At 47.2% G+C, this 23,383-nt stretch overlaps 1 protein-coding gene across 1 annotated transcript in view; it reads left to right on the forward strand.

Moving 5' to 3' along the window:
- The window catches only part of IQGAP2 (IQ motif containing GTPase activating protein 2), a 326,459-nt gene that overhangs the window by 151,873 nt on the left and 151,203 nt on the right, over positions 1-23,383 (forward strand). The window contains exons 3-5 of the mRNA XM_075541193.1: positions 5,632-5,788; positions 11,280-11,357; positions 13,715-13,791. Coding sequence (XP_075397308.1) covers positions 5,632-5,788; positions 11,280-11,357; positions 13,715-13,791 — 312 coding nt within the window. The remainder of the gene's footprint in view (positions 1-5,631; positions 5,789-11,279; positions 11,358-13,714; positions 13,792-23,383) is intronic.

Below are 23,383 nucleotides of genomic sequence, written 5' to 3' on the forward strand. Positions count from 1 at the left end.
AAGAGAAGAGGAAACAAGCATTTCTGAGATAGCAGAGTGGTCCCTGCGTCAGGAGAGGAAGCTGGGGCTCTCCCACGGCCCGGGCCGTTCTCCTGAGAAATGCTTCTGCCGTTTGCTTTGGGGTGACTCTCAAAGCCATGCTGTGGGCTGCGTGTGCGTGGGGGGGGCAGAGGGGGGTGGCATAGAAGGAAGAGGAAAGAAGCAATAAGAAGCTACAAGGGTAGCAGGAAGGGTGTGGGGGCAGGGTTGGGGGTGGCACCACGGGTGGGACAGAGATTCTGTCTTCCACTTCTGTGACTTTTCAGGACAAATCTAAGGACAGGATCTTGATGACAGTTTGGGTTCATGGATACAAACTTTGTTCACTAGTCATGCGCTTAAAAGATAGTAAAAACAAAATGAGAGCTATATAGATTACTGGATAGAGCTGAGAATCTAGAAAGAAGCCCCCACATTAGTCAGTTGATTTGTGACAGGGTGCTGAGACAGTTCAATGGAGGAAAGAATAGTCTTTCTTTAAAAATAGTGCTGGAACAATTGGATAAACCAAACTGACTACCCTCAAGTAGATTCTGCCTCATAGTGCGTCTGTAAGGGTAGAGCTGCCCCTACGGATTTCCTAGAATGTAACTCATTAACAGGAGTAGAAAGCCCCTTCTTTATCCCACCAAGATGCAGCTGGAGGTTTCGAACTGCTAACCTTGCAGTTAGCAGCCCAATATATACCCCCATATGCCACCAGGGCTCCCAGCACTAGTTAAAGTAATAGATAAGGGCCTGTAAAAGGCACCTAGACTTTCACCGTGTGTTGTTGATATAACAAAGAAAGAGTCTAGGAGGCCAAGGATATCTCCTGGATGTTTATTAAATACTGACAGAAGGATCTCTGGGGGTACTGTTGGGTAAGCGTTGGACCTGAAGTACAAAGTTGGTGGTTTCAAACCCACTAGCTGCTCCAAAGAAGAAAGTTGAGGTTGTTTATTCCTTTAAAAGGAAACAGAGGAATGATCTAGGAAGCAAAGCTATGGATAGAGGTATAAGCATAGGTGTGTCCATATGTAAATCCATTAATCCATAAAAATAGAGGCATTGGCCTATGTACTTATATTTATATGACAATACACTGAGGCAGTGGACCGACTTTGAGCCCCTTCTCATACCCTCCCTCAATACAAGAACGTTTTGTTCTAACAAACTCATTCTGTGATGCCCACCCTCCATGTAACAATCACTGAAAACAAAATGGGTGCAAGAGCACAGGTGGTGAAGAAGGCAGATGGCTCCCGGCTATTAAAAGACAGAGCGTTTGGGGTCTTAAAGGCTTGAAGATAAACAAGCGGCCATCCAGCAGAGAAGCAACAAACCCACATGGAGGAAGAACACCAGGCTGTGCCATCATGCGTTGCCATCGGACCGAGTTACAGGCACCAGAAGACCCATAATAAACAAACAAAACCATATGGTGGAGAATGAGGGGCATCAGAGCAGAGACCCAACGCCCATCTGTAGACAATGGGAGATCCCCTCACAGGGGTCACAGGGAAGGGAAGAGTCAATCAGGGTGCAGTAAAGCACTCATGAAACACATTATATCCCTCTGGTTCCTTGAGGCTGCTTCACCCCCCATTGTCATGACCCCAGTGCTTGCCTCTCACTTCGACCGGCACATGTGCACAGGTATAGATGGGAGATAAGAGCTCATGACACAGAATCGAGGAGCAGGAATGGGAATAGCAATATCAAAAAGGTAGGAAGAAAGTAGGGGGGGGGCGGTGTGGTGAGGAAGGGGAAACTAATGGTAATGATTGACACACAGCGACAACCCCACTCCAGGGGGAAGAATGACAGAACCCATGGAAGAAGGGAGACAACTGTCCTTGTGAGATATGGATATATTATAGTAATTTATAAAATATCAAGGGGTCACAAGGCTGGGGAGAGAGGGAAAAAAGAGGAGCTGGTACCAAGGGTTTAATAGAAAGTCATCATTTAGAAAAGATTGATGCAAATATGTACAAATATGCCTGATATGATTGATGTATGGATTATTATAAGAGTTGTAAGAGCCCCCAATAAAGTGATCATTTAATAAAAAAAAAAAAGCAACCTTTGAACATTCCCCTCCCCACCCCCCAAAAAAAGATGTACAGCCTTGGGAGCCCTGTATAGAGTTGCTATGAGTTGGCTGAGGGTGTGATAGAAAGATGGTGGCATGTGTGGTACCCAACCCTGGATGCGCACTCCTGCTGGGAAGTAGTCTAGGGAACCTTGCTCTCTTGTCCAACGCTAGGTTGTGGACCTAGACCGAAGGATGCATTTTCCGGTTTGGTGAGCTCTGGGTACGTAAGAGTCGGTATTAAAGGAGCCAGCGCTCAGACCAGTTTCCTACCCGGTTCTTTCATGGACTCGCTGTGCAGCCTCAGGCTTTTCAAAGCCTCCGCTGTTTCCACCAGCACTTCGTGACCCTACAGCTTCCTTGTCATGGGGAGGTTGTGAGGATTAAACGTGAGACCCCATCTAGTGTTAAATCCGGGAATCGCACAGAATCGTGCTGGATATCAGCAATGATAATAACTCTTCCTTATCATTGATGATAACTGACATTATCTTTGGTTTTTTCCAGCCGATGAGAAAGGAGATGCCTGCTGTTGTGAAATTACAACATTGAAAAGCCTGGTTAGCAGACTGCACTGTAAAGTCGATTGTGGCAGATATCGTTAGGTTAAAATGTAATATTTTATCATTTGATCTCCATTTTGACCCATTTAAAAGTTGTTTCAATTGAAAAAAGAGGAAGGGGGGAAGTACACCTGGATTCAGGCTCCTGTGACGCCCCTCTGGCCATGACCAGGGATGGGAACAGCCTTGCTGTCATGCACAGTCCTTGGGCGAGTGGCTCATTGCAGGTGGAGTTAGGTTAACATGGAATGAACGCTTTACCATTTGGTCTCCCTTTTAATCCATTTTAAATTTGTTCTAGTTTTGAGTATTTTCTGTTTGCTTTTCAACTGAGCTTTTCCTGTTTTACATTGTTAGAGTTGTTAGGGTGTTTGGGGTTTTTTAGTAAGTTTGTTGTTGTTGCTGCCCGTGTTTCTCTATCTATGAGATCCAGGGTAGGTAAATCTGTAGAGACAGAAACTGGATTAATGGTTTCTTGGGGGCTTGGAACGGGGGCTTGGGAGAGATGGAGAGCTAAAAACAATGTATACAAAAGAGAAGAAAGTATTCTAACATTGATTGTGGAAAGGATTACCCGTCTCTTCTTGATAGGACTGACAATTGAATTGTAAGACATGTAGATTATATAAAACTATTTTTTAAATGGACAGGGGCAACTGGTTTTATATATAACCCAAATCTCTCCTAGTCGCCTGTACATCATGTGATCAAAGCTAACCACCTCCTTGTGCCTGTTCTCTTTACAAAACCAGCATGCTTCCAGCTGCAGAGTCTTCTAGAATGTTAGGTCTGGGCAGGACTCGTCCAATTTCTCCCCTTTCAGAGGAGAACACGGAGGACGAGAGAGGTGAGGGGCTTGCCTGAGGCCCATGCAGGCAGGGGACTAAGTCCAGGCGCAGGGAGCCCCCCAGGCTGTGGTTCTCTGGCTCACCACATACCTCCTCAATCTCTGTTTCTAAATTCACACCAACTCCCTGGCACTGTTTCCTCGAAATGTCACTTGGGTTTTCCCCGTCTTCATTTCTTCCCGCCTAGTCCAGGCCTTCATTCTCTCAGGCCAGGTAAACCCTGACTTAGCGCGTTGTCCAGCATGTCACGCCTCTGATGTGAAGCCACCAGGAGTTCCCTGGTTCCTGTGGCAAAGACATCAGCGCTTCTCCACCGTGGTGGCGAAGTGGGTGACGAACTGGGCTGCTAAGCTCAAGGTCTTTAGTTTGAACCCACAAGTCGTTCCATGGGAGAAAGAGGAGGCTCCCTTCCCTGTAAAGATCTACAGCCTCAGAAACCCACAGAGGCAGTTCCACTCTAGCCTGTAGAGTTGCCGAGAGTTGGGATTGACTCAGTGCTCAATGGCAGTGAGTGAGTGGTTGGGTTGGTTTGGTTTAGTTTTGCACCTCATGTGTCAAGTCAGTGTTGTTTGTTTCAGTGTCCCAGCCCGAGTCCCTTGGGCCCAGGTTTCCAACACAAGTCAGCCATGCCTCTTTTATGCTTTTATTGTGCCCTGTACCACCTCCTCCAACCCCCACCCCCACTCCCCCATGCTCTCCCTACCTTTCCAAGTACTCTCTTTTCTACGTCACCTCCAGCTCCCACCACCCTGGTTCCTCCAGTGTGAACCCACTAGCTCCCTTTGGCTCACAAACGTTCCTTTTCTGTGCTGCCCAGCAGCACTGGACACAGTGACCTCTCTGGTACTGCTCTCTGGGGCTTCTTTGGAATGAGGCTGCCTTCTCGATTGTATTCCATGCAGTTGAAGACAAAGCACCTGAGTTTACTTCTCTCATAGGTCTGGGGTTGGAGGTGCCTGGTCCACGGTCAGGGGAATTGAGGGTTCCAGAGGAGATTCTCCCCTTTGGTGCCGAACACCCAGACTTGAGCCTTAGCCGGTATACCTCAGACACAGCCACCAGCTGCCCTGCAAACTACATTACCCAGAGTTACACGCAGTTCAGGCATTTTTACGGCGCTTCCAGCTGTGTCCGGGTCAGTCGATGGTGCAGAACCTGCTCTGCTGTCTTAGAATCTAAGGGGTTGGTAGGACCAGGGGCTACTGCACTAATGACCTTCTGAGGCATTTGCTGTACATGTCCAGTGCTCACCAGAACTTGATGATTTGCTTTTGGATTGATGGCTTGGAGGCAGGGGGTTACTGGGAACTCCCCTCCTCCCCCTACACACACCCTGAGAGCAGGCATTGGACGAGCATTATCCTCAGCCTCGCCCCCTCTGGGCACACCAGTGTGGAATAGGGACTCGCTTGGCCACCTACCCACTGTGTGCCCTTGAACCAGGCATAGCTTGGTGCCCTTTAATCGCAGAACTGGCACCAGGTCCTAAAATGTAATCTGACAGTTTTCTAAAATCTTTGTTCAGGACCTGGTAAGAACTGTATCTTTCCCAGAAGATACAGAGTACTTGGTATTGACAAAGGGAAAAGGGTGTTACTCTGAGAAGATTGCGCTGGCTTCCTGGTGTTTGGGGCCCCTTTTTCCTGACTCATTTCTGGATGGAGGCAGTACCTGGACTGTGCTCTTCCCACAGCACAGCTGCTAAGAGAAGTTTTCACTGGGGGGGGCGGGGAGAGAGAGAGCGAGCGAGCGCGCGTGTGTGTCAGTAGGACTCATTCTACCCATGCAAAAGAATTTGGCTTGTTTTCCTCTTTGGCATGAGAGAACTGGTAAGGACTCAGATAGGGGTGAGGCTGACACAGGCCCCTGGATGGGAGGGAGTTAAACACTTGGGTGCATTTATCTGTATTCTGCACCCTGGACCCACCCAGGAAGCCTTCACCTCTCACCTGAGACACCTGGAGACACCTGGAGGTGTCTGACCGTCCTGCTCCATGGATGCCCTCCCCCCCCCCCCCCACACACACACAGTGAAGTGTTCCCTCTCCTTATTCACAGTCATCCAGCCAGGGGAGTCACCTTTCGTCTGCTTAAATCCTTTCAGGTGGATGGAGGTCTGCCTAGTGGAAGAGTTGCCCCCGACCACGGAACTGGAAGAAGGACTCAGGAATGGAGTGTACCTCGCGAAATTGGCCAAGTTCTTTGCCCCCAAAATGGTATCGGACAAAAAGATCTATGATGTCGAGCAGACACGATATAAGGTAACTGGGATCCGTTGATTTGGGTTTTCAGCCGAAAGTGAACGTTTGGTCCTCTACTTCCTCTCCCTCCTTTTACCCTTGATATTTCTGGTAGACTTGGGGAGAGGGGAGAGGCGGGACAGGGGCGGTGTGTCCTTGGCCTTTGGAGCCTATAATAATCATTCCTGAGGCTGCAACCCCTTTAAAGGCCAAGGGTTTCTGTCTGTGGCTGAGGTGGGGAGACCTCTGGTTTGCTGGCCCTCCCGCTCCCTCCCACTTCCTTGGGGTCCTGGGTGGGTCAGTGGAGAAGGGGGCACTCTTTAGCTCTCCTTGTTCCCACCACCAAGATGCTTTATTTCTGTGTTCTCATCAAGGCATCAGATACCCAGCTGGGACTCGAACTGGGGGCCCTAAAGAGTTAGGCCCAAGGTCATAAAAAGCAGTGGTAAGATAGGTAGGAACGCCTTTCTGTTTGGTCTTAAGTAAAATGAGACGAACTTTCTTCTTGTGTTCCAAGAATTGTTTCCAGGCAAATTTGGAAAAGACTGACAAATAAGACTCTTAAAATCCCTTCAGACAGACAGACAGACAGACAGAAAGACATAATGAATAAATAATGAGTGAATAAAGCAATAGCACCACATTTAGAAGCCACGATAGGGTTTGGGGCTGAAGAGGAGGAAGAACACGAGGGAGATGGAGCTAAAACAAACACCAGTCCTACCTGGGTTTTCACATCCTGGCCTTTCAGAGGTGCTCGTGGAAGTAAGGATGGGGGGAAATGACGGTGTGGGGGGGGGGGGTTGCTGCAAAATCAGGGGAGCGGGGAGATCAGACTGGCCAGCTCCTCTTCATTAAGGTTGTGTGATGAGACCATAGCCTTTCCTTTTGCCCTTCAGCCTCCTTACTTGCATATTTGTAATTTTCCTATGTAAGAATGGAGGACCGAGAACGTTAGTGACACCTCTTCCCTCTGCACTAGATTTGTCTTCAGAGGAGAATTGTAGAATGTCCCACGGTCCCTTCCCCTCTTCCAACTCTCAGCAGCGAGAAGGGCCAGTTTGGCTGGGCCGCAGCCAGCTCTGCAAAGGGGGTTGGTGGGATTCTGTGTGGAATTGTGGACAGTAAGAAACAGTCCCAGAAAACACAGGGAATCTAGGATGGATGAACCCCTCAGGACCAGCGGTGAGAGTGGCGACGCCGGGAGGGAAGGGGGTATAGAAAGGGGGAATTGATCTCGGGGATCTACGTGTAACCTCTTCTCTGGGAGATGGGCAACAGGAAAGTGGGTGAGGGGAGACGCAGGCAGTGTGAGATAGGATAGAGTAATAATTTATAAGTTATTAAGGGTCTGTGAGGGAGGGGGGAACAGCAAGAGAGGGGGAGGGGAAAAAAAGGAAAATGAGCTGATTCCAGGAACCCAAATGGAACACGAATTTTGAGAATGATGAGGGCAGCGAATGTATAAGGGTGCTTTACTCAATTGATTGATGTATGTATGGATTGTGATAAGAGTTGTATGAGCCCCAATAAAATGATTTATTAAAAAAATAAAAGCTAAAAAAACTTTTTTTTTAATTATCAAGGGCTCATGAGGGATGGGGGAGCGGGGAGGGAGGGGCAAAAAGAGGACTTGATGCCAAGGGCTTAAGGTGGAGAGCAAATGCTTTGAACATGATAAGGGCAAAGAATATACAGATGTGCTTTACATAATTGATGTATGTATATGTATGGATTGTGATCAGAGTTGTATGAGCCCCTAATAAAGCATTAAAAAAGAAAGAAAGAAACAGTCCCAGAAAGAGAGACCTCTTGGGAGTCTTGGACCTTGGCACAGAATTTGATGAGCCGCCTGGGCTGATTCTTTTCTCTTCTTGACACAGCACACACCTTACATGCAAATGCTTCCTAGTCCCCATCTGGACTCCCTCTTGGCAATGTAAACAGTACTCTTTCCTCTTGTTTTCAGAGACACACCCCCCCACCCCCGCCCACACTGTTTAAACCAACCTATGATTTTTGGTAGGGAGTCCTGGTGGTAGAATGGGTTATGCATTGGAGCTGCTAACCACACGGTTAGTAGTTCGAAACCACCAACTGCACTGCGGGAGAAAAATGAGGCTTCTTCCTCCCTTCAAGAGTTACACAGTCCCAGAAAACCACAGGGACAGTTCTACGCTGCCCTGTAGGGTCCCTGTGAGTGAGAATCAACCTGGCGGCCGGGAGTACTATTTGGGAAGAGCCCCTTAATGGTAGAAACAGGTCATATGTTAACCGCCAGGTCGGTAGTTCAAGTCCACCCACAGGTGTCTAAGATTTCTAAGGAATCAGCCATGGAAAATCCTCTAGAGCACACTTCTGGGACACCCCTGAGGTCTCCCTGAGCAGAGCTGATTCCATAGCAACTGGTGTTTGGTTTGGGTCACGTTTGAGATAGGAGCAGGGCAACCAAATTGCCAGCATTGTGTTACAAAATGAAATTCCTGTCGGGCCCCAGCAAGGAGCCGAGCGGAGCAGATGGTGAGAGGGGAAACGGTGTTGTGTGGCAGCCCGCAAGGCCGCTGGTGAGCCGGGTGAGCAGAAGAAGCGATACCAGGCGAAGGGAAGTGGCAGAAGGAGGGGGGTTGATGCCAGCCGTGGCGTGGGAACACAGGACACATGGGAACTACCCTGCCATTAATTCACTACATTATTAAAAAAAGAAAGAAAGAAAGAAAAAGTGGGGTTTGTGTTATGTTTTATTAAATCCCTGAGAGTACTCAGTGCCCTTGATGGAAATTTCCCCGTGATTTTCCAGGTCTTCTTGTGTCTTTGTTTTAAAGCCTTCTTCTACAGAAATGAAGAGAGATTGTCTTCATGAGCAGGCACCTTAACTTCCTGTTCTTTAGGACGAAAGCCCACCATGTGGTCCTTTCCAAAGAGCCCTAAATCATGGGGCTGTGGGACACAAGGGAACGCTCACTCACGAGCCCAGAGCCCAGGCCGACCCTCCTAACGTGCCATCTGGAAACCATGAATCCTGTCGACTTGGGCTCTCGTCACAGCATCTGCCAAGGCTGCCAAGGCCGTAACATAGTACCCGTCTCTTGGGCAGCTTGTCCCCACAGTGAAGCTCGGCCCCGGAGCCCCGACAGGCTCAGTCCTGGCGCGGATGGCTTTGGCAACCATCATTGAAGCCAAGGGGAGCTTTTGTGCTGTCCCATCCCATGGGACACCTTGGTGAAGTTGGGTCAGCCTCCTAATTGTGAGGATCCTCCCCTGGCTGCCTCTGCCGCTCACCCCAGGTCTGCAGTTGGTGCTGATGCCTGTCTTCGATGTATCTCAGCAAGCTGCAGAGGAACAGGGTTGACCCCTTCCTTACCAGTGCCTCAGTGAACAGTGTCGAGTCTGGCCCTTAGTTAAAAAAAACAAACTCCATAAACTCCAAACTCACTGCTATTGAGTTGATTCCGACTCATAGAGACCCTATAGGACAGACTAGAACTGCCCCTGTGGGTCTCTGAGACTGTCACTCTTTAGGGGAGTGAAAGTCTCTTTTTCCCATAAAGCAACTGGTGGTTTTAAACTGCTGACCTTGTGGCTAACACAATGCATAGCCCTCTACACCCCTTTATATAGTAGGTGCCTGGCAAAAAGGCATTGGGTGTACAAAGGAATGGTAGGTCTCCCTTGCTTCCTTGTTTTATTCAATACTTATCCAGCGTGCTTGGGGTCTAACAGTGTGCCCAGACTCCGAAGAGTGATGGTCAAACCTGCAAACCTCCCTGACAGGATGCATGTACACTGTGTGCATTCCTAGATCCCATCCAAGATTACTGAGTCAGAATCTCTTAGCTGGGATCCCCAAAGCAGCACACTTAATCATCACCTACAGGGGACCCCCCCTCCCCTTAGGAGCAGTGAGATTTGGCAACCGTTGCACCAATAAAAGGAATGGTGGTTGAGCCGATTTCGACTCATGATGACTTCATCTGTGTTGGGCTAGAAGTGTACTCCATGGGTTTTCAGTGGCTGTGACTGTTTGGGAAGTAGATTGACCCCCCCACCCCCACCCCCTGTGGGGCAGCAGCCGAGTGTGTCGACTCTTTTCTCCACCAAGGACTTCATAGGAGTTACAGGGGATGAAGGCAGAATTACTCTGAGACAGAAACACCTGTAGGGTAAACTGTTAATCTGTCTAACAAATAGCATATATACTCTAGTATAAGCCGGGTCGAATATCAACTGAGGCACCTAATTTTAACACAAAAACTGCATTTAAAATGTGCTGAAAAACTTGGCTTATACACGAGTATATACGGTACTTGCCAGCGCCTGCTGTGTGCCAGGCTCTGCTCCAAGCACTAAAGGCATGTGGTCAGCAGAACAGACGTGGCCCTGCTCTCATGGCGCTTACAGTTGGAGACACAGACTGTAAGGGCATGTATAATTATGGATTGTGCACAGTATAAGAAGAAGGGGGGAAAGAGTGTTATGACAGAGGTGGTAGGCAGGGCACGGGCTTTGTTAAATGGCATAAGAATCTGCCAAATGTTCACTTGCTTGTACTTCACAAGAGCTGGCAGCAGCAAACCTACTTTTTGTTCAATGAAATGTTAGCTGTAGAAGCTCTCAGAGGGTGGACAGCGCCTGACATTCTACCGACGGAAGTTAATTATGTGATAGAATTTGACCTTGCTTTCTTCTGTGTGCCCTTATTAAAATAAAGAGCCAACATTGGGCTGGACAGGTAACTAAGTGCAAATGCAATATCCCTTTAACTATATTAATGGTTCATTGCATGATATGACTGAGTGAGGTACAGGCAAGAATCCTATATTTATAGACTGCCTCCCCCCCCCAAAAAAAACCACTGTCTAATGAGAACAAAGATGAAAGCTATAGAAACATTTTTATTTAATGAGTAAAAAGATGTTCTTTGGGGTGTGTTCATCGAAGGATCCTCTCTTCCACAGGCCGAGGCGAGGGTTAACTTGTAGGAGGATAGTTTTTAATAATAGCTTGAGATTGTGGGAAGGTTTTTGTCTTCGTCTTTATTTGTCTTATTTTCAGGACCAATCTTATTACATTTGTAAAAAGAAAAAAATTCGTGTTTTTTTTTAATTCTGTGTTTTCTTCAGGAGTGGATAGGCAACTCAGCCCTAATTGCCAAAATCGTGACAGCTTTGAGCCTTTGCTCATGCAGGCACACGTACATGCACATCTGCACACATGCCTCATGAACCGTCCTTAGGCATGTGATTGGCTTTACGGGGTTTCTCTGAGAATTCTAATGAGAATCATTTCGGATGAGTGTACTTGTGGAAACTGCTCGGTCCATCCATCTGAAGAGGTCGGGTGTTGCTGAAGTTAGTCCCGTCTTCTTGTTGTCTCTAGCTGTTTTATGTGAACATAAACAATTCTATGCCAGGAGAAGCGCCATGGGAGAGGATCCTGGTAATGGGGAGTAAAAAGAAACAGCTATAACAACTGGCTTGGATTTTTGTGTGATGTCCTTTTCCCTTTCTCTTAGCGGTCCGGCCTTCATTTCCGACACACGGATAATACTGTCCAGTGGTTAAGAGCGATGGAGTCTATTGGTCTGCCTAAGGTAAGCCTTCTTGTACCATCACCTAAACAGGGCAGCCAAAGGGCTGGGGTGCAGACACCTCGCCATGGACAAGGATCTGGCAGACTGGAGTCTGTTCATGTAGTAGCACGCCTTCTTGCCCGAGGAAGGAGAAACACAAGAACTGAACAAAAAACATGAAAGGGCCTCTTCAGAATCCTCAACGGAAGAACTGAAAACTCAAGCATGCGCAGTGATAGTGCTTCCCACCCACCTCCCTCCTCCCCTAACCACCACCAAAGAATGCTGCTTCTGGATGTCGCGCTAGCCTGGTCCAGGTCTGGGAATCCTGCGGTCATCCTATAGTCCCGCTTTTGTGATTGACAGACAGTTCACCCTGCATAATCCTCTCCAGATTCATTCATGTTATAAGGTATCTTGAGAATTCATCATTACTTCTTACGCCTGCATAGTAATCCTTTGTGTGTGTACACTCAGCGTGTTTATCCATTCGTCTGTTGATGAGCAGTAAGGCTGCTTCTACCTTTTTGCTATTGTGAATTATGCTGCAGTGACATCTCACTCACTGCCATCGAGGCAATTCTAACTCACAGCAACTCTGTAGGACAGTCCTATTGGATCGCTTTAGTCAGACTTGGCTTGATGGCAGTGAGTTTGCAGGGTTTTTTTGGTTAAAGAACTAGCAAGTTAGTCCCAAGAGAAATCCCCTAAGGTACAAAATGTTTGAACCTTTTTCATCCCTAAGAAGGCAGCAGCAAATCAGCCAATACAGATGAAACATTCCAGTCACTGCTTTGCACCTACAAAAACCCCAAGGGAGCGTGTACTATGACCGATACCGTGCCTCCAAGAGAGGGGTGATGCTAGTTGGTTATGCAGTATCCAATATCATCACCTGCCTGCCGGGCTAGCTAAGCTGGTGGAGCTTGATACTTTTAATCCCAGGGTTGTGGGTTTGAGCCCACCTTGGGTGCCATCTTTTTGCCTCCCTTGTACTCTTAGTGCCTTCTCAGGCCGCCATCAGTTTTGCTGGCATTCTTCCTATAGTTAATTGTATTGCTCCCATTGATAGCTTAGGAAACTTGGCTTATTTCTTGCTGTTTTGTTTTGCCATTTCCAATAGAAAATTGTGTCCGAATATCAACTACTACCATATGGCACATGATTTGTTCTTGTTTTTTTTATGTTAAGTTTTATAAAATATGGGTTGAAAGTGAGTAATGCTGATATGCGTATCTTATTCTTTGAAGCTGCCAGCTTGATGGTCCGTTTCGTGGTGTTTAGGGTTAGAGAAGCTTGGTGCCTCACCTTATGATCTCTTTCTTATCAGGCTTTTTCTTTTAAGTTTACCAAGAATATGGAAATGCTTATTTAAAAAAAACTCTCAATGTTCATATTTTTCAATTTCATAATTCCATATTTAGGCATTTATCCAAAAGAAATAATCAAGTGTTCCCAAAGTTCAGGGATGTGCATTATGGTGATTTGAAATACGGAGCGCGGGGGGGTGGGTGGGAATCAGGCATGAAATACATATTCAGATATTGGGGAACTGGTTAAATTGTGGTTCAGAAATATGAAAGAACCATTTATAGGCATCCTTTAGAAAGGATGTCTTTGTGAAGGTGATGGAGCATAACTGTGTCCTGTTTCACTTTTAAAGCATGTTTAGAATATATAAAGTTTTGTTTTTATACACAGGCATGAATAAACAGAGGCTTGTGTAGGAAAGAGGAAAAAAAAAACCTGGAAGAATATAATAGACCAAAAATGCTAATAAAAAGTGCCTGTCTGGGAGGTGGGATTATAAGTCGTTTTTTCCCTTTGTACTTTCCATGCTTTCCAGATTTCGTTTAGTGAGGATGTCTTGCCTCAATCAGGAAGGGGGAAGCCGAGGGTGTCAGTGTGCGTGCACACCCACAAAATTTATACAACTATGTAGCCACGTTTTTATTGTTCAACAGTGTAATAGAGGGGCCCAATAAAGATACCCTTCTCAGGCTCACCGGGCCTCTAAGCAGTCACATGAGTGAGACAGCTCTGCTAACCCCTCTGGAAACTCCTTCACTTCTTCCCATCTCCCCCCCCACCCCTCCCCCCTTCCGGGACTCTCACCATGTGGCCTGAAGCTAAGCTAGCCTGTCTTGCCGAGTCAGTCTTCTTGGGCTGGCAGGCCATGCAGCCCGCCACTCTCCTCTGAGCCGCCAGGAAGGATGCTGGCAGGCAGAGGACACAGTGAGTGGACCGTCCATAGAGCAAGATGAGACATGTACTGGGGGCTTCGTCACAAAGACTGTCAAAGGAGGGGTTCTTGGGGGAAATTAAAATAACGGTGCAAAGCAAACCATAATGAACTTATCGTTTCTTTTGTTTCCCAGATATTTTATCCCGAAACCACAGATGTCTATGATCGGAAAAACATACCAAGAATGATCTATTGCATTCACGCACTGAGGTAGGAGAACCGCAAACCCCCCAGGAGGTAGAGTCGAGCATCACTACACTCCAGCTTTCAAACAGATCTCCCGCTTTACTTTAATAATCTGAAGAATTTTTTTTATTGGACTAAGTTGCCACAGAGAAATCCTTCTTGAACTTGGAAACTGCTTTTCTGATTTTCAAAAAAAAAAAAAAACACCAGACGTAGAAAACCAGGAAATAGCTGAGAAAGCCTTAAAGTGTGCTAACGAAAGTTTTAAGCAGCAGCTTCTAGGAATCCAATTCTAATAATGATCATATTCTTGAGTTTAATCTAGTTTGCCATTATAGCTGAAATGCCTCAGATGAGCAGCTTTAGTGGTTAACGTCAGTTTGATACTTGTCCGATGATTAAGGAAATTGAAGAGAAGGGTGGCTTCTTTTGACCAATAGAATTTGTGTCCCGAGAAGGGCAGAAGCTATTTTTAATCGGTCATCTCAAGGCACCTTCATGTGTCAAGGTAATCGGTGAAGAATTGCATTTTTGAAAATGTTCAAATCTTGCTAGTTCACAATTTTTTTTACTTTTGGTTCAGAAGAATGTGACTCGTCTGATGGTATGAAAGGATTCTAGAAGTCCAGTGCGTCCCTCTCGTGTGGACGCAGGTAATGACTGGAAGGCTTCAAGCTTAATTCCATGTTAAATTCGCTTGAGAACATCTGCCTTGTGTTTGTATCACTCACAGCATTTTGCTGGCAGCTCCCTCTGCCTCGAGGTTTATTTTAACTTCTTCCTGGCCCTTTTCCTCTCCAAAGGAAAAGGGTTTCTCCAATAATTCATTGCAGTACAGGTCTTCTGGAGAAAGATTTGGGTTATGTCACATAATTGGACATTTTCCCTCCAGTCTGTTCTTTGGAGATTACTTTGACAAATGAAAGTTGCCAGAAATGTAGTCCAAATGGAGTTTGCCTTTCAATGTTTCTATTTTATTTTTAATTCAGATGATTTAGAACTGGGGGTGGTGGGGACCTGCCTCTGTGGCACCCCTCTCATCAACGAGCAGCATTAACGCCAGCAGGCTGTTTGCACGCTGCTTGTGCAAAAGTGCTTATTTTGAGCCGTGTTTTTAAATGTGTTGCCCAACATTCTTTACCAACTTTTCTGCAAGGACTTAGAAGTGTCCCTTAAGGCTGAAACCACTACCGTGCTTGTGATCTGCTAAGCCAGCCCCCCCACCCCACCCCCTTATTAGTGCCCTTATCCTATCCATGCATCACCTTGCTAATCTCCATCATGCTCATCAGAGGGCGTCTTGTATTAGTTTCCATTGATTTCCTGAAGTGGGCACCTGGGACTGCATGTTAAACTGCTTACGTAAAAGCAGCGTGCTGCGTTCCTTTCTGGGGAAACCACGAATCCAGCGGGTGTCTGCCATGGGTCTCCTTTGGCTTGCAGAGCTTGGTAAAACAGGAAAAAGCACCTTCTTGTTTGTTATTGCCAGGGGCAGGGGGTTGTTTTCCCTGTTATTCAGTCTCTCCCCAGGGAAGTCTCCACTGCTCTCCACCACCCCCACCACCCCATTCGACAGCCCTTGGGTCACACCATTGCCCAGCGCCGGTCTTTAAGCGTGACCCCATCTTTGAAAGCAGGAAGGACTGCCTTCTGGTGAACAGCGTTCCCTCCAAGAGCCCCTCGCTCCTCCCTCTTCTCAACGTTGGCCTTCAGTTGGGTGAGATGCGTTGCCTGGCGGCCTCTCAGTGACCGAGGAGGCCTGGTGGTGTAGTGCGTTACCGGGCTGCCAAACCCAAAGTCAGCCGGTCGCAAGACGAGGCTTCCAGCCTCGGCGAACCCGGAGAGGCCGTTTTACCGTGCCCTGCATCGGCATCAACTCGGCGGCAGTGAGTTCAGGTGTTTGGGTTTGCCTCTCAGTAGGGAACTGTGACGTGCTTGGGTGTCTATAAAGTTTTATAAGCGTTTTACATATATTTATGAAGGAGTTTTCCTGCTATGATGTTGAAATGAGGCAGCCAGTCACTGAAATGAGCCAGTCTTGTGTTGGGCAGGCCCCGGTGGCAGCGGGGTAGCAGGAATCGTGGAGAGCTCCCCTGCATGGTTAGAACTGCACAGCATGTCTCTAGCCATTTTTTCTTGCCTGCACACACAGCCACCTGGCCGCTGTGGAAACTTGTCAGTACCTGGTAGGGAATTAGGCAGCTCAGAAGCCAGGAGGGGGTGGTCTCCCAGGGAGTTAAGCTTACCTACCAGGGGTCACCTTCTTGCTGCCCCCTGCCTGTGGGCCTGACCCAATCTACAGAGGTCAAGATCGCCCCTGCCAGGGGCCCTGCCAAGTGGTCTCCTGGGCTCTCCCTTCTGGCCTTGGGTTGAACTAGCTGATGAAGAAAGAGCCCCTGGGCTGCCCCCTTGGGTCCTCCTGGTCCCTGCATTCCCCTTCTCCGGGCCGGGCCCTCCCCCTGTCACAGTCTCCAGGCCCCAGGCCCCTGGCCTGACTTTGATTGCTCCCTTTGTCAGCTTAAGTTCAACCCAGACTCCAATTCCTGTCACCACAGCAGCCCCATGGGAAATTCCCAAGCTGTACCTAAGGTAGGCAGACACACCTTAATAATGAGGGGACCTCGTTCTTTTGCAAAGAAATGCTTATCATACTTTACTCATTCAAACAAATAAACAAAAAAACCTTGGACAATTCAGAAAGAGTGTCAGAAAAAAAGACCACCCGATATCTGTATCTCAGCAGCACAGTCCTGATAACATAGTGCTGGCAACATAGTGGTTACGCTTCTGCTAGCTGCAAGGTCAGCAGTTCAAAACCTCCAGCCCCTCCATAGGAGAAACACGAGACTTTCTACTCCCATAAAGATGTAGTCTCGGAAACCCACAGGGGACATTTCTCCCCTGCCCTGTGGGGGCGCTGCAAGTGGGCATCGACGCCATAGCAGTGCGTTTTGTTTTGGATCTCTACAGCCAGGGAAAGCCATGGTCGCTATTTTGATGTCTTTGGACTGTGTGCAAGGAGTCCTGGCGTTTGAGAGGAAGAAGATGTCGCAGGTTGCTTTTGAAAAGACTGGGAATCCCTATGGGATAGTTCTTGGCTTATAAAGTTGCTATGAGTTGGAATTGACAGCAGTGAGGTTTGGCTTGGAGTTGGGGTTGGACTTAATATGCGTGTTTGACATATTTTCCTTGTGTGACTTCATTCGGAATGTTACAAAGCCTGGGCAATGAAAGAGAACTAGCTCAGTCCCCTAAAGGGCCTTACTCACAAGATGTAACTACTCATTGTGGTTGCTTTTCCTTTCATGTCTGGAGGCCTTGTCTGATAGAGAAGAATATTTCTTGTATTTTATGTGATGTCCAATTTTACATTTAGAATCAATATTAAAAGAGTTCTTAAGTACTTTAATGTGATTTATAAAGCTGAATTCTCTTCAACAGATTTAACAGAACTAATTTTTGGGTCCCCGTCCCACGCCTTCTTGACCCTATGCAGAAAGACCCACCTGGGGGTTTCCCTCATTGTTTCATGATTCATACACTTCATTTTGACTCACCCTTGGATGGTGCTGTGGGTGAGACATTGAACTGCCCACTGAAAGGTCAGCAGTTCAAACCCACCAACCGCTCCTCCAGAACTCCCGCAAAGATTCACAACTGCTGGGTGTCGGAGTCCACTTGCCAGCACTGAGTGTAATTTGGTGGTTGGTTTCACTCACTGCCATTGAGTTGATGCGGACTCATGGCAACCCTACAGGACAGTGTAGAGCTGCCGCTGTGGGTTTCTGAGACTGTAACTCTTTTTATTTTTATATATTTTAATCATTTAAAAGTCTGTCACAATCCATCCATTGTGTCAAGCACATTTGTACATATGTCACCATCGTCATTTTCAAAACATTTTCTTTCTACTTGAGCCCTTGGTGACTGTAACTCGTTATGGGAGTAGAAAACTCCATCGTTTCCCCTTGGAGTGGCTAGTGGTTCCAAACTACTGACTTTGCATTTAATAATATTCTGACACTGTCAGAGAATTAACATGGTAAGCAGAAGAACACCTCTTCATGTCTGCCGCAGTTACAGGTCTAGTTTCTGACTGATCAGCTGATGATCAGAACGTGCAAGGTTCTAACTGGTTTGGGATTCTTTTCCTAACACAATTCAGATCCTTGCCGCAGGACATCAGACTGGGTTTCCTTTGGGGAGGGTGAACTTTACTTGCTAAATCAAACCTTTTTTAAATGCATAACTTTCAAGTAGGTTTTTATTTGCAAATCTTCTCTCTCCACATGTCTCCGCACCCCCAACACCCCGAAATGCTTGGCTTCCAGATTCTCGCTGGGCCAGTGTTGCACAGCCCACTGCCTGTCATGACGACGTATTGGTTTGATCTGTTAGCATTCTTAAAAGCTTCTGCATGCCTTTTTGATATTTTCTTGAAATTAGTCGGGCTCCGTAGAGATTTCCATCCGTCAGGAGAAGGGGGATTTGCACTGTTCAGAGCTTGGTAGGCCATTTTGCTGATTTATCACCCAGGGTGTGTGCGCCTCTGGATCGTCTCTGCTTGATGACGGAGTGTGACCCATCGTGTTAAACTCCCTTTTCCACCTGGTTATTCTCACGAGCACCTGTGCTCCTCGGCACTGCCTTGTGTTGGGTCACTTCCTTTGTTTCCTGTCCTGGTCTTTCTTCTCCCTGTAGCATGTAAACAGGTATGACATATGTCTAGTCTGTAAATGTTGCTGACGTTAGGTGCTATCCAGTCAGTTCCGGCGCAGGACCCCGCACGTGCAACAGAGTGAGCCCCCCACCCGGGGGCTCTGTGCCATCTCCCAGCAGTGGCTGCACTGGAGCCCACTGTGGCAGAGCGCTCCCCTGTCCATTTCATTTTCCGCTGACCCCGTGCCAGGCATGGGGTCCTTTTCCAGGGACTGGTCTCTGTCAATAGAACCCATGTTTTAATAGCACCCCCCAGCTTCCTGGATCAGTGGGCATAATTCTGCATGTCCCGCTGCATCCCCGTTACTCACTGCAACGTTTGTGCGCATTTTAATGGGTTATCTGTGTATGGTTATTGTGAGCAGTTAGCCTGTCGCGGACTTTACAGAGACGAGCGGTTGCTTTTCCAGCAGAGCAGATTGTCCCCCTGTGGTCAGTGGGAGCCCGGCTGGCCAGCTGTTTGGGGCTTGCAGCACTGCCTGACAGTCTCTAACACGTCTCACTCTATTGTCACCAGCACTGTCTACACCTGTCCAGAGTAGTCTTGCTCTAGAACATTGCCACCTACTCTTTGCAAGGAACCCTTTTGAAGTCGGGCGTTCAAATGAGTTTCCAAGTTTAACGTATCAGGGTCCTGGATTTCTCCTTTCTCACTGTACGAGCGGGCTTCAAAGTGTCTCATTCGAAGTTTCCCGTGAACTTTTTGCAGCCCTGCCCTTAAAGTTAATTCGAGCCAGAAGACTCTGTTATACTGACTATCACGTTGGGTAAATCTGCTGCACAAGACCTCTTGAACGCATTGAAAAGCAGCAGGTTGCTCTGAGCACGAAGCTGTGCCTGAACCAAGCCATGGTCTGGCGCACTGCCTCGTGAGCAGCCGTAGCCGGGCAGCATGGGATTCCCTCTGGAAGCCCATGGCCGGCTGAGCTGCTCGTAACGCAGCGTCCAGTGGCCATCGTTGGAATAGACTGGGAAGCAGTGACCCATAGACGAGGGGACGCCGTGGTGGCTCAGCGGTCGAATTCTCGGCTTCCATTCAAGTTTCATTCCCAGACAGTGTGCCTCTGGAGCGGCCCCCTCCTGCCCGTCCGTGGAGGCTTCCCTGGAGCTGAGTGAGATGTTGAACAGGTTCCTGCAGAGCTTCCGGACTTGGAAGCAAAGACCTGGAAATCCGGGACAAAAACCAGCCACGGAAGCCCCGTGCATCACAGCCCAGCGTGAAGAGAGTGCAGGTCTGAGAAGCGTGTGGTCCCACTGTGCCTAGGTCACCAGCTCAGGGGCAGCCAGCACCGACCACAGGAAAACTAAAAATCAGCGGCAACAGACTTGAATTTCTCAGGCCTCCAAGTTTTTATAGTTCGGGTGTCTACAATTAGGACGTGTGAACTTTAGAGCTGGGAGGACTTTGGAAAGTTCCTTCAGTCCTGATTGTTCGTTGCGCAGTAGAGGGGCTGACGACATAGATTCTGGGTCGCTCGGAGTCCTGTGTCTGGCAGTTGCCAGCCTTGGAGCCAGCCCAGGGCTCTGGTGCTAGATGAGTGGTCTTGCTGGTCTGCCACGAGGCTCTGATTTATAAACATGCATCCCACACACTCTGTGGCACGAAACGAGCTGCACTTGATGTGATCCAGAAAGGCTGAACTTGATCCATAGCCTGCCTTTCCAATTTGCCTTTTGTTCTTACAGCTCCACTTTGTAAGGTACAGGTATATCCTGGAATCAGTAGAAAAAGTCCTTAATAGTAATGGAATTTAAGAAAACATTTATTAGTCCTTCTTGGACGGTAACTAACACTCTTTCAATGTTTTTTTCTATTGTGACTTGGGTGGGGGCTTTCAAAGGACAATGGTTTCCCGTTCAGCAATTCATACACGTTGTGTTGTGTTTCATGTCACTGATTGCAATCCCCCACCGTGCAACTCCACTTACCCCACTTCCTTCCTGATTTTCCCATGCTGTTCTTCCTTCTTCCTTTGGGAACGTTGTCCTTGGGTAAATGCTGCCCTTTTGATCTCAAATGTTTGATGATTTTAAGATGTGCATACCTCCCTCCCAATGTCCCTTTTACAGACCTGTCTATTGTTTGGCTGAACATTGAGCCATGAGGGTGAATTCCTGAAGGCTGAGTAACCATAGTCTCAGGGGTTCCAACTCTCATTTTCAACCAGTAAGCCTGGTCTTTTTAAGATTTTTTTGGGGGGGGGATTGTTCCACAGTTTTTTCCCATTCTGTCCAGGACCTTCTAATGTTAGCCCTTTCAGAGCAGTTCATACTGATTGCAAGGCACTCTAGTCCTTCTGGACACAGGGTCATGGAGGCTGAGGTTCCAGTTAACCGTTAGTCCAGTGGACTAATAGTTTCCGTGTGTCTTCAATTTTCTTTTCCCTTCTTTATTTAAGGCAGGGAGAGACCAATAATTGTACCTTTGATGGCCACTCATAGAAGACTCCAGTCCCTGCTCACCAACATCATGTTTTAGATACTTTGATGCCAGATGACCTTCATGCCCCACCCCACCCCACCCCACCCCATACTGTGTTCCTGAGTCCCTCGCCTCCATAATGCTTATCTCTAGGTGTTTTTATTATGTCAAGTACATTTTTATAACTTTACCCTTATTGTTGCATGCTCCTCCACATTCATGGATATATTTGCAGCATAGATAAATGCCCATGTAGCAATAGCCTACCAAACCCATGTAGTCCTTAGCCTTGTTCCCCCACACCCGTTCAACCTGCATGTCAGTCCATGCATCTACTCAGAGAACATCATTATCACAGCACATAAAGTGTATAAAGTATTTATTACCCCATTACCTTGAGCTCTTACACCCCTCCCCTGGTCTTCCTCCATCATTTTTACTGACCTCTCTTACCCAGTTCATGTCTATCAACCCTGTAGTTGGGTAATGTACCTCTTTTCCGCTTCCACTTACGTTACTCATCAAACAACGATTCTGGTCATGTAAAAGCCTTTCTTGCCTTTGATAAGGGACCACATGCAAGATTTGTGCTTTGGTGATTGACTGATTTCGTGCCGCATAATGTCCCCCATACTTATCTGTGAGATGAGGTGTTTCACAGATTCATGGTTATTATTGAGCATTGCATAGTATTCCATGTGTATACGTACCCTGGTTTGTTTATTCTTCCATTGATGGACATTTAAGTTGTTTGTATCTTTTTCCTAATGTGAATGGTGCTTTGATGAACTTGGGTATTTTTGCTGTGGCTCTTATCTCTCTAGGATATGAACCAACGAATGGGGTTGCTACACTCGTTTCCCACAGCGGTCGCACCCTTTATAGTCCCACCAGCGGTGTATGAAGGACCCGGCGCCTCCACAGCCTCACCACATTTGATTTCAGTTCTGTTGCTATTCTTGCTATTAATGTTGGGGCAAGATGAAAACTTACTGCTTTATTGATTTGCATCTCTTTCGATCAGAATCAACTCAGTGGCAATGAGGGAGGAATGGCAAATTTCTTCATATGCTCATTTCTCACCTGAATTTTTCCTTGCTATTTTTTTAGTCATGTTTCCCACCCATTTTTGTTTTGTTTTGTTTTGAAATCATTTTATTGGGGGATTGTACAACTCTTACCATAATCCATACATCCATCCATTGTGTCAAGCACTTTTGTACATTTGTTTCCCTCATCATTCTCAAAACCTTTGCTTTCTACTTGAGCCCTTGGTCTTAGCTCCTCATTTTTTCCCTCCATCCCCGCTCCCCCTTCTCCCAAGAACCCTTGATAATTTATAAATTATTATTATTTTGTCATATCTTACACTGTCTGACATCACCCTTTACCCACTTCTCTGCTGTCCATCCCCCAGGGAAGAGGTTATATGTAGATCCTTGTAATCGGTTCCCCCTTTCCCCCTCACCTTCCCTCCACCCTCCTGGTATCGCCACTCTCACCACTGGCCCTGAGGGGTTCATCTGTCCAGGATCCCTTGTGTTTCCAGTTCCTATCTGTACCCATGTACATCCTCCGGGCTAGCCGTATTTGTAAGGTAGAGTTGGGATCATGACAGATTGTCGGGGGGAGGAAGCATTCTAAATCTAGAGGAAAATTTTATTTTTCATCGTTGCTACACTGCACCCTGACTAGCTCATCTCCTCCCCACAGCTCTTCTGGCTAGGGATGTCCAATTTCCCAGGGCTAGGCCTTGGGTCCCCACCCCTCACTCCCCCTCATTCACAATGCTATGATTTTTGGGGGGTCTTTGATGCCTGATACCTGATCCGTTCGATGCATTGTGATCTCACAGGCTGGTGTGCTTCTTCCCTGTGGGCTTTGTTGTTTCTCAGTTAGATGGCCACTTTATCTTCAGGCCTGTAAGACCTCAGATGCTATATCTTTTGATAGCCGGGCACCATCAGCTTTCTTCACCACATTTGCTTGTACACCCGTTGTCTTCAGCGATCGTGCCAGGAAGGTGAGCATCTCAGACTGCCGAATTGTTAGGACAACTGTCCATCTGTTTCCTTAATACTAAACCTATAAATATATGTACATAGATCTATTTCCCCCTCGTCATATATAAATATATTTACATCTGTTTATGCCTGTATTTAGATCTCTATAACTGCCCTTTGCCTCTTAATTCTTTCCTCTATTTCTTTGTACTTTCCTCTTGTCCCACTATCATGTTCAGCCTTCATTTGAGTTTTAGGAATTTCTTTCGGTTACATTGTCCTTGATCCAGCCCTGCCAGACCTCCTACACCCTCCTTGCCACTGATTTTGGATCACTTGTTGTTCCCTTGTCCCTAGGTTTGTTAACACCCACTTCCTTTCCCCCGCCTCTCCCTCTCCTATGTCCCCCTAGAACTGTCATCCCTTTGTTCTCTCTTCTGGCTTGTTTATCCCGCCTCTCCCTTCCAGGTAG

The sequence above is a fragment of the Tenrec ecaudatus genome, chromosome 2 (genome assembly GCF_050624435.1).
Source record: "Tenrec ecaudatus isolate mTenEca1 chromosome 2, mTenEca1.hap1, whole genome shotgun sequence".
NCBI lineage: Eukaryota > Metazoa > Chordata > Mammalia > Afrosoricida > Tenrecidae > Tenrec > Tenrec ecaudatus.